Source organism: Scaptodrosophila lebanonensis, unplaced genomic scaffold, assembly GCF_003285725.1.
Source record: "Scaptodrosophila lebanonensis strain 11010-0011.00,11010-0021.00 unplaced genomic scaffold, SlebRS2 tig00000001-arrow-pilon, whole genome shotgun sequence".
In the NCBI taxonomy this organism is placed as follows: Eukaryota; Metazoa; Arthropoda; class Insecta; order Diptera; family Drosophilidae; genus Scaptodrosophila; species Scaptodrosophila lebanonensis.
In genome coordinates this window covers 16,327,367-16,339,436 of record NW_022060529.1, presented here as the reverse complement: position 1 = coordinate 16,339,436, position 12,070 = coordinate 16,327,367, and the positions used below count along the sequence as shown (strand labels likewise).

The following is a 12,070-nucleotide window of genomic DNA, read 5'->3' as shown; positions in this document are numbered from 1 at the left end:
ATTTTAAGTATTTTAATTACTGCACTGCAAATCAATTTAGTGGCAAGGTTTAAATTTTACTAAAAAATTGCGACTTGTGTATTTTTATGTCTGCGGGTATCTCCAATGACTGTAGATGCTTTAAACGTTGTAGGCAGGTAGGCCTACGGCTATACCACATGAGATACCATTTATCAACATAGGGAAAGACAATATTATCAGCAAATAGCTTAAGCAGTGCAGAGGATAGGGTGTTGCCATAGCCCAAGCGGCAGGCATGCTTGTCTGCTGAATATTCGAAGTGGCGGAAAAAGTAATATATAATCCAATTCGTGAAAGTCAAATACGGCGGCATAACATATTTAAACACCAGCCAATAGCCCACGATGTGTGGGTAAAAATCATATTGAAAGCCGGCGGCCTGGTACAGGCTAGTTTGATGGTAGCATACGCCAAAGAGCATCAAGTATATGAGCACTGTAAATTGCACCATTGTGAAGGCCTTCAGAAAGTGATAATAGTACCAATGAGATAGCTCGTGCACCAGAAATGCTACCAATTGTTCGTCCTGCAGTCCCTTTCCCACATCATCTGGGTCCAGATGCTCTACGTCTTTGCCGCGATTCATCAACAAGTTGTCCAGTACGATAACGCGCTTCTTATAGCAAAAACCCCAGGCATAGGCACTGGTATTCGTACTGTACGATGTGCGCACAATATAGACACTGTCCCTTGGAAAGTGAAATTGGTCCAATACATCCTTAAGTGTGTTCTTCAGGTTTCCATCGGGCAATCTCTCCATTTTGCCGATAAATGGCATTCCAAATATTGTAAAAATGATTAGTATTATAATCGAGGAAATGAAAATGAAGCCCCATATCCAAAGCACAAAGAAGAAACCACCATTACCCTCAATGAACAGAAACAAACCAGTCAGCGGAATGAGTATAACCTGCGCAAATACAATCATAAAGGCAGAGACGCAAATAATGCCAATGAATGGCGCCCCATCTTTCGAATCCACATGGTAGCGGGGCTCCAAAATGAATTTATTGTAGAACACCACTGGTAGTCTACGTAGGGTCATGTAGGTTGAGAAAAGTGCCATGAAAGCTATATTATGCCAGATAAGATCCCCAATATTGCGATACCATACCATTGTCGTTATCCACAAATGGTAAAATATGCCAAAGTAGAGCTCAATGCAACTAAAGAATGCATCGATAATATAACCAACCATTTGTAGTTCCACCGCCTTCAATTCTGTAGTTCGTGCCTCCTTGAAAATATCCGGAGACATGGCTTTATGCATTTCCATTGGCGGCTCCGTTGACTTTCGGGCCAAACACAATTGTCGACAACATAGGAAAACATGAAATGAGTTATGCACGATAATTGAGAGGCAGAGCACATGGCGCAGCATTATCGGATCTGTGAGTGTAAATCGATGCGGAACCATATGCATTTCGATACGCGTGGCTGTGCTCTCAGTGAGAGGAATATCCTGTAAAGGGTCCTGGTAAAGCGACCCCATTTTTGAACTGACGTTTACTGTGATATTTGTAAAAAGAAATGTACAAATTTAAATTTGTTTGAAAATAATTGCCCAGTTCGCTGAAATGGAATGCTTCTCATAAAAAAACTTTAAACTAATAAACACATTTTTTCTGACATAGTATTCGGTTTGTTTTTTCTTTCAGTTATGGATAAATGTAAAAATCAGCGGCAATACAAACATAAACTACCATCGCGATTACACAACGATTGGATTTTACAGCTTAATCATACTTTGTCACCAACCAGAGGAAAACATTTTGATAGCAACAACAGCCATCGACTGTGAAGTCGCCGTTGTTTTTACAAAAACGATACAAAAATTGCGTGAGTAAATATTAAAAATGTTCCCAGAAAAGCCATAGCAGGTGTGCCTGCCTGTTTGTATATAATTATGTGCATGCCTATAATTATGCGGCAGTCTTTTTAATTTAAAATTTTTTAATAATATACATATGGTGTGACCTTTGTCTTTGTGAGCAAGCCACGAACGGAAATTGAAAAGAAGTTCAACAACGTTCAAATAATTGTTTCGCCTCTGGGCGATTTAATCATTTAATCTACAATCTTTCTATGGGAGAATAGGTAAATGGAATGAAAAAAAATGCGGTGGCAGCAAGGATTCTTCCTTGTAGCAGACTCGGAAGCCGATTACATAATCGCTTATAGCCTAGACTAAAAATATTGCTTAAATCGTGGAAAGAAACTGCGATAGCAAGCGAGAAACATTACCAATACTTAAAACATTGTGTTTAAAAATAAAGGCTTGGTCGACACTCTGGCTTATCGCTTTATCATTTATAGCCAAATGAAAAATAGAATATGTCCAGTTTCCACTTAATGGACTACTGGTATTAGTATGAGAATTTTAGGATAATTTGCAATTTCAATGTATTCACATTTCTTAAAAACATTATGAATTAACAAGTGAGGTAAGGATATCTTAATGTTAAGAGTACAGGCAGCTTAGCCTTTTCTACTTGATTAAACAAAATAGAGAAATAAAAATAGTTAACAACAATTGACAGTGTAAAGCGGGAATAATTAAATAAAAACTCCCAGAATAATTAAAAAAAATCATTTCAGTATATTATTCGTTTATTCGAAAGAGCATACAAATCTGCGTGACAAATCGATCTAGACATGTCCGCCTGTTCATACATGTTATATAGACCCTAATCCTAACCCCTAGGCAATAAGCAATAGTGTAGTTTGATATTTCCGCTCTTTCTTTGCTGCAGAATTTCAACAATACTGTCCACCATCCCAAAGCAGCATATAATTGACCTCACGTTATTTAAATGCATGTAATTATCTTTGCATTTGTAACTGCAGGGTCGTTTTAAAAATAGGAAAAGCAAGCGATAGTTTTGCCAAAATGAATTCATTTTATTCATAATAGTCGCCTTCGGACTCTATACAGTGATATGCACGGTTGGAAAGCATGTCGAACGCCTGTTTCAATGGCGTTCAGGATGTCGTTGCAAGCCTTTAGACGGCTTCCACGTACACACAACGTTTCCTTTCATCGGCAAATTAAATTTTTCGGCTTTAATTGAGCCGCACGATGCCAAACCAGGCAAATATGGCGAGTGGTTGACAGTTAAACTGCAATTTTTCGTCGAAAATTCAGTAACAAGTGTCAACTGATGAATATAATTTCTGGTTATCAGAAACATAATTTCCTGTTATCAGTGAAGGTGAACACAGCAAGAACGTTTTTTTTTTTTTTTTTAAATAAACACATACACTTTTTGGACTGAATATTCGAGTTTTTTAATCGCGAATTTTTGGATGATCAGCATGTTTCTTAACACCTAAGTCATCGCGATTATTCTTCAATTTTGGAGATATTCATTTAACATTTAAAATATGTTTTGGAAAAAGTATTAGTTTGAAACTGAACTTCATTTTTAACCCAAATAACCAGTCACATACAGATTTCAATACCAGAAATGCCCTATTCCCAAAGTCCTGTTCATACGTTTGATTAAACTCATCATTAATGCAGAAAAAATTAATGCCGTTAACAACAAATTCATGGACTTTCCAGCTTGCTTCGCAGCCCTTTACTCCCACATGTCGCATGTAAACCATACTTTTATTATTATTATTTTTTCATGATAAATTAATGATAATTCATAGATAAGTTTTATATAAACGATAAATATTGTTCGTTATTGCCTCTGTTGCTGTTGTTGTTGTTGTTGTTGCCCATCTAAAATTAGCAGCGGCGCAGTTACAAAGAATTTGCGATTAGTAACACAAAACGCGGCGGATTGGAACGCGGCATCACATCATATATATGCCATTATTATTAATAAAAGCATACACTTGTCGTTCCAATATATGTACATACATACATACATAAGTATGTATGTATATTCATATGTGTTCGCAAACTTATGGGTACGTCAGCGCGAACAATGTGGTTTTAATTGACATACAAGTGCAAGCGTGCACACCATGGCGTATACGTATTGCACTTTTTCCAGTTAGCGCTAATTGAATGTTAAGGCAGAACTTTTTGATTGATAGTCCTATTGTTTATATATTGGGAAACAGGTCGGCTTACAGTTGCACTGACTTGCTTGCGTAGGCGCGCCGAACCGGCAACTTTGATTGATGCACTCCATACAGTTCAGTTCCTCTGGGGGGTCGGCATATATATAGTTTTCAGTTGCTGTCAAAGCATACAACAGTTAAAAGCACTTGACATGTGTCTTATATGTTCATATTTTAAGCTAATTATGTGCGAACTTTATTGGCTTCATTAACAATCAAAACGCTATCAAAAGCTAAACAATTTATACAATTAGACAAGCTAATAAGCCTGATAACAATTCAAGAAAGCCAATTCATGCATCATCCACATAATGCTATTCATACAACGACAAGAATAACAGCCATAAACCAATCACACAATATAAATAATCATTTTAAAATGCCAATTGTTAAGCACAAGAGAGCATGACAAATGAAATCAGCCAACCAGCAATCCAACCCCTCCAAAAACTGATCGCCTCGAGTGTTTTCATTGACGTTTAATTGCTGCTTAACATTTGTTACCTTTTGTTTTCCGTTTAAATATGTTAACTGTTATGCTCCTACGTAACACAATAAATAATGACAGGTAATACATTAAAGAAAATTGCTGAAGCACTTGTCTAAATAACAAACAAATAGCATAACAACAATAGTCGTTGTCGTATTGTTATTATGAGCTTGTGTGCTCGTTGGTTTTATCTTCTTTTTTTTCGACGCTTCAAATTAGCTGTCAAAATAGTGAGCCAACCGGCTTATGGAAATTTCGCCCTCGGACTGGGCCAAACACATACATATCACACATTCGACTTCCGCGTTACGATGAAAGTCTATAGATAAAGCAGACGCTAGCGATGTCGATGATGATATTTTAGCTAATTTTTGTTGTTGCTCATGGCTGTTCTGGGTAAATTTGATATGTTTTGACGTCTGCTGCTGTCGTAGACAGAAAAGTTAGTTGACTGTCTTTGAAATTAAATACCGCGAGCCTTTCAATAAACTGAACAGATGGGGGTGGGGTGAAAAATATTTACTATATTGGATTTGTTGCAATGGAATTTCCTGGAATAAGTCAAGCAATGCTAGGTATTTATAATAAGAAATAATAATATCTTAAAGAAGAAAACGAGTCCCTAAAGGGGGTACTATATATATGAAATAAGTTCAAGAATATTTAAGCAATTCCGAGCTTATTATTGCTTACATAGTAAGCAGGACTTTCGTGCTCCCAGCCTTACAGCCTAATTATTTAATAAATTATTGAAAAAGTAATGAACTACACAAAATTATTAAAGAAAACAGTTTGGATATTTAAACATGCATAAAGGAAATGTATCGATTTATATGCCAAGAATCTATATTAATCATATAGAGCATTACAACTTCAATCTGCAAATTATTCGAATAACAATGAAATGAAGAACTAGCGTAGAAACTCTGAGAGAACATAACAAGACCGTACAATGCCGGACATCTTGATTGCTCTGAAATTAATGCCACTTTAAAGATGCTTCATCAAATGCCAGCTAAGCGGGCTACGAATGAGGCAGGTGGGCAGGTAGCAGGCAGCCAGGCAGCCAAGCAGCCAAGCCGAACACGTCAAAGAACGATCAAGTGGCTATCAATAGCCATAACAATAATAAGTAGCAGCCACAATGGTAACAAAGACGGCAGCAGTGGCAATAGAAACAACAAAATCAAAAGCTAACAGCCAAACCGATTAATCATGTGTGTAGCTTGGGTTTTTAATTCGCTGTGGATTGTTAATAGACGGACAGACCTGTTGCCGCCAACTGAACACGAGATTCGAGATTTTTTTGAAGCCATTTTAAGCATATATTTGTGCCTTTCTTAGTTTCTCTTCGACCAAATCCTATGAAAAAAGCCGTAAACGATCAGGCTTAATTAATACATGCACACATTTTCGCTTTCAAAACTATTGCCGCTATTGTCGCGTGGCTAGACAATGACTAATAGACAACGACGCCGCGTATTTTTTGCCGCTTTTTACTTTTGCTATCTTACTGTTTGTTAAATTAATTAAGCACGTAGCAATCAGCCAGTTGAGACATTGAGCAAAGCAAACAAATTGTACTAATTTGTGTCTTATTATTTAATAACAAAATAAATAGATAAAGCCGCAACCGAGAACTCAGCGGGGCAAGAGCCGTACGTACATAACCCCATGGAACCCCATGCAGTGCCAGCTAGCAGTGAACAATCATTGGCGCTGGGACTCTGGGGTGATGGGGCTGCGCAATTATTTTATGCTCTTCATCCTTGCACTGAGCCATTTCCAATTAGGAACAATCAATGCCGTTACCGCCTTTGTTGGCACTCTTCGCGACATTTGCCTGTTACTTGCGCGAAGGGCGCGTTCATTGCCGACTGACTTGGTTGGTTGGCACACCTTGACCTTTGGCTTTGGGTGAGAGTTGGAAAGGTTTGGTAGTCGTTGTACGTGCCACTTGTCATCATTCCTTGAGCTGTGTCAGCTGCCAACCAACTTGGCAAGTGATTGATAAACTATTTCGCATAAATCAATATGCTGTTTGTGGCTGCCTGGACTGACTGACTGACTGACTGACTTTCTCTAGTTTGTTGTCGTAATTGTGGTTGCGGTGTGTGGTTGCTGCTGAAGTGGTTTTCATTCCTTCGCATGGCCTGCTCATCAATTGCCGTTCACAGTTAATGGTCCGTGGTCATTGTAGTGTGATGGCTGTAAGTTGACGATAAATTTTTGGAGCAACAAAATTAATTGCTGGGCTACATCTCAAGAAGGGAACTCACAAACAAAATCTCGCTTTCCTAGTAATAAATAAGAATACTCGTACAGTACATAAAACAACAGTCCGCTCGCCGTAAATTTGGCGCAATCAAAATTAATATTTTGCAAGAATATAGAAAAGATGGTGATGAGACAGTGGCACAGTGGCACAAAGTTCACATTTCCACCTATAGTTTAGATTATTTATTTAATATTTCTGTCTATACTAGTATGTATAACATAACTTTTAATGCTCGAAGCACATTTAAATCTGCTCTTCAATAGAAAACCGAACGATGATTTAACACAACTTAATATTATTGAAAGCATAAATTGAAGGTATTTTAATACCCCTTAACAGATACAGGATAAATACGGTATATACAGTTTGTCAAAGTATGTATCAGGCAGAAGGAAGCGTCTCCGACCCTATTAAGCACATATATTCTTAATCAGCATGATAAGATGAATCAACATAGCCATGTCCTTCCGTCTATCTGGATGAATGCCTAAATTTTGGAACCAGCTGAGCACTTTAAAACTATATTTTAGGGAAAATAAAAACATTTTTGTCGAATTGATTGATCTGTGAATTGATTGAAAACATATTCGTAGGTAGTTTGTGGCACGGAAGCTTTTTGTAGACGTTCTGTATTTTGATGTCCTGCAAATTAAATTTGAAAATTCTGTCATAATTGTAATGAAATGTTTTCTATCTATTAACTGGTTTATGAAAGCTTTATTATTTCCCTCCATGAAATAGTTGAAAAACAGTTAATTTTGCAGCGAAACAATAAATGAAATATGGATTCTGGGTACAATTCATTTGTCCATTACATACATGTTAGTATGGCTGCTGGGTTAGTCTACCATGTGGAAGTGACAATTTTCACTCGTACTCTTAGATCAGCATTGATCTATATATGTGATCTACATAAATTTTTTTTTGATCGAGTTTCATCGTGCTTATAGCCTATAACACATTAATGATCAGTTAAAAAAACATTAATTGTGGGCTCTTAGTCCTGCTCGCCGCTTTAGTACCTTCAATATTGCGCCTCAGAACAGGCAACATAATTTTGGAACCTTTTTTGTTTTACTCTGTGGCTATTCAAAATCACTATGGTATTATAGTAAACGATCTAATATGTACAGCTAATTAACATAAGAGTCGACAACACGACAACCACAAACAATGCTGCTTACTGTGAGTCTAAGATCATGTCTGTCGCGACTTTTAGGCGTGATCGTCACGCTCGTCTCAGTCGTCGGCGTTGAGCTTTGAGCTGCGTAGCACCAAGGCCATTTATAAATACGTTCAGCTAAAAATAGAGACGGCATATGAGCTGCTCGACCCTCCTAGCCCATCATCAAAACAAGCCATTGGTCCGCCAGTGATTATGGCACAGCGATATGCAAACACCAAGTAGCTGGCCGTGTCAATTGCGACTATTTCTCCAGCTTGAAAGAATCGCGACCGCAAAATATACGAGTATGTGTGCTATATAGTATAGTATTATGCAAAAAAACAAACAAAAACAAAACACGCGTACACACAATAAAGCCGCAAAACGAATTGGTTGTGAATATATATAGTATGTATATAGATACGAGTAAACAAGTCATAGTATGTGTACATGCTCTTATGTATGCGTTTCTATGTATATGAGGTAGGTTAAATGTTTTATTAATAAGCCACCAATTAAACGAAAAAAAAAAACCGCATCGCATTATCGGAGGCATATAAATAGATAAGGTTTGAAACTAGAATTAAATTCTCTTGATTTATTGTAGCAAATAACATTAATGTCAGGCTTCTGATAACAATTCACTGTCTATTGGCTTTTGAAAATATCTTATTTCATATGAAATTATTAAAATTTCATTGATTTATATTCCGTGCTGTGTGTTGTTATACCCTGTATTCAAATGTTTGTATATCTTGTGATTGAAAAGAATCATCAAAGTTATCGAAGTTATTCGATCATTTGTCTAGCAAATACTTAACACAAATTTACGATATATGTTGTTTTCTCATGAATGCCCTTGTTAGCACTCGACTAAATTAATTAATGGGACCATTCGGGAAGCACCAGCTTTCAAATGGTATAAGAATCATTAGAAACGGTGTACCGAGGTAACAAACATAAAAAAAAAGGAAAATACAGACGAATTGATAACCTCCTCCTTTTTTGAAGTCGGTTAAAAAGAAAGCATCTCCTACCCCATTAGATATATCCGTAACAAATCGATCTAGCAGTTTCCGTCTGTCTGGATGTACTCCTAGATTAATACTAAACGTAGTGTGTATATTGTTTATTTTATTTTTTATTTGTAGTCATTTACTTCATGCTTTATGTAGTTCTCTCCCTCTTTTCTGAATTCCTTATGAAATGAAAAAATTTTGCCATAAACTACAGTAGTTGGCTATCGGATATAACAGAGCGGGGGAATTTTTATGTTGGGTAGAGAGTATTTCACTGTCGGGCTGCGCTCGAAGTTAACATTCTCTCTTGTTAAAAATATATATGTATTTACTATATTCATGATTGCAAATCAATTCAATAAACATAATATTAATTCGAACCGTAAGCCACGTTCGTTTTTGGCTATACAGAATGCTCACATAAGGTGTGTAAGGTGTGAAGGTATACGATTATGGCGCCACAAACAGGAAACACGCACACATTCCACATTTGTGGTGTGGGGTGGTTGATGGTTGCATCGCACCTGTTGTGACACCTACTCGGGGCAAAACGAACCCAAATATGTAATAAACAAGAATTTATGGTGTTATGGACACTGCAGCACTTGCGATGGCAATGGAACCGACAAACTGTCACAATTAAGAAGCATTGCTGCGTTGATAAATTACATAGCACTGGGTTTTGGAGTAATTTGGAAAATTGCGGTGGGTCACAAGGATATCTTCTAGACCAGATATGCCAGGCGACTACCACAAAACGATTTTCTGTGAACGAGTATTAATTCGAAAATCTAAATCATGAATTTGTTTTAGTCACGTCCTATTTGTATTAGAACATGCAGCTAGTAGCAATTATCGGTCTATTGTAACAAATGTACATAATTATAATTCTTCTTAGGATAAAAAGTGTGCTATCTTTTCATTCTTTTTGGCTAAAAATTACATACCTTATATACCCTTTTACCCTTTGGGTATGTTTGCCATTAAACTGTTTATAGTATCCAAGATGTTTAAATGATTCTGTAATCAATATACTTAATTTATTTGTATGTTAACTATGCGTTGAATACGAATCAATCCGCATTCCTACATCCAAAGATCTCGGAAAGGATTTCCAAAAATGAGAAGAAAAGTGTGTTTTATTTGAAGTACTTTTATGGTACATGATTTGAAATTCTTTTAAAAAATATATGCCACAAACGTTTTCTAAAAAAAAAAGGTAAAGAAAAGCATTCTCTAGGGAAAAATTTTAATAGAAATATTTTAAATAAAGTTATTTTTAGGATGTGTGTATGGGACTTGTTCACATTCACAAAAATTGTTCCTCTTTTGCTTTGAATTGCGAAATATTAAGATGGAACTAGGATTGAAAAGCAATGTGTTTCCAACTTGATTTTAAAATGTTGAAACACAAGTAGATCCTTGTTTCCTCTACGGCCTATCTTATGACAGCAATACTTGTATATATGCCACGCCTTTTCCTCCACAGTAAATAAATTTAGATTTTTGACCCTTCGAGTACAGGTCTTAAAAATGTGTAATTATACTATTTTTAAAAAAGGACTGCATTTCTGGCGAAACATCCAAATTATTTATTGTTGAATTAAACATTTAAATTTTTAAATGCTTCTCATAATTGAAGCAACTTTTCTTCATGGCATTTGTAATTTGCATATGTGCGAATATTTCGCCTACCCTACAATGTGGAGAATATAAGCATGACTGCTTTGATCATACGCGTGAATAGCAAAAACTGACAGTTTACAAAATCACTTAACTGTAAAACTACAGGGTGCGTCATCTTTTATGTCGGTGTGTAGATATTGAATGGCTTTGTCATTATGGAACCGATTGACTTGAGTAGACCAGTGTTGAAAACCTCAGTTCAAGCAATTGTACAGAACCAAATTAAATAAAAATATCTTATACTTGAAAATCGGTTGTTTATTTTCAAAGATATTCAGTATTTACATACCGACATCAAAGATGGCGCACCCTGTATAGTAATTGTAATATTGCCCAGACTGCCCAGCCAGCTAGCCACCCTGTCACCCAAGAAGTAGCCATCAGTGGGCATGAGGGCAGGCTGCGACCGATGACGAGGACGACGACTCATTGGCTGGCCTGCGTTCAAGCACTTCAGTGAAGGAGCACAGGCGCCAGCATTACTCATTACTCATTCTTATAAGGGGACTTATAATTTTTTCTTTCTTTATTTTTTACAAATTCTCCGTCTTCATCAATCGCAGCTAGAATTTTAGGGCATTTTTAATCAACGCAATTTTCAGTTGAGCCTTGAACGGAAATTGTATTTCCTGTCAGGATGATGATGCCCAACAGTCAATGCTTTCGGATATCAAATGCACTCAAAAAAAAAAAAAAATGGGTCTGAAAGAGAAATTAAAAACCGACACCAATATAATCTGCAAAGAACCAGACCTGTAAATGTAGCCCTTCTACTTATATTTCCCATATTTGCTAGTCATTCAATATATTTATGTATATATGTATGTGTGCATTTATAAATATTTTATATTCAAAGTTTCGAAAAGTAATTTTTATACCCTGTACCCGTAGGGTAAAAAGGGTATATAGGGTTTGTGCAAAGTATTAAACAGGCAGAAGGAAGCATCTCCGACCCCATAAAGTATATATATTCTTAATCAGCGAGACTAGACGAATCGTTCTACACATTTCCGTCCGTCCGTCCGTCTGTCTGGATGAACGCAAGAATCTAAGAAACTATAAAAGCTGGAATAAGCAAAGTTGGCATGCAGATTATCTTAGGTCCGAGAAAGGACGAGTTTATTTTATATTTTGGAATTGGGGGGGGCCCTTTCCCCGCTACAGAATTTTGTCAATACCGTTTAATAGTTTACAATTTCTCTCCGGTACTACTAAAAATTCTGTAACAGTGGTCTCTTATATGAAACAATCTGAATCTCAAGCAGTCGAGTTATGGCCAAATCAGCAGGCCGCCGATTATGCAACATAAAATTAAAAAAAAAAAAAAAAAAAAA

At 36.5% G+C, this 12,070-nt stretch overlaps 2 protein-coding genes across 3 annotated transcripts in view; one reads left to right on the top strand and one right to left on the bottom strand.

Moving 5' to 3' along the window:
* The window catches only part of LOC115621448 (receptor-type guanylate cyclase Gyc76C-like), a 58,528-nt gene that overhangs the window by 25,161 nt on the left and 21,297 nt on the right, over positions 1-12,070 (top strand). For both annotated transcript variants that reach the window (XM_030515114.1, XM_030515105.1), the window contains one exon: positions 1,680-1,860. The gene's annotated coding sequence lies outside the window, so the exon portion shown is untranslated. The remainder of the gene's footprint in view (positions 1-1,679; positions 1,861-12,070) is intronic.
* LOC115627243 (CAAX prenyl protease 1 homolog) lies at positions 50-1,513 on the bottom strand. Its single transcript, XM_030522905.1, has one exon. It carries the CDS (start codon positions 1,511-1,513, stop codon positions 50-52), a length of 1,464 nt encoding a protein of 487 aa, XP_030378765.1.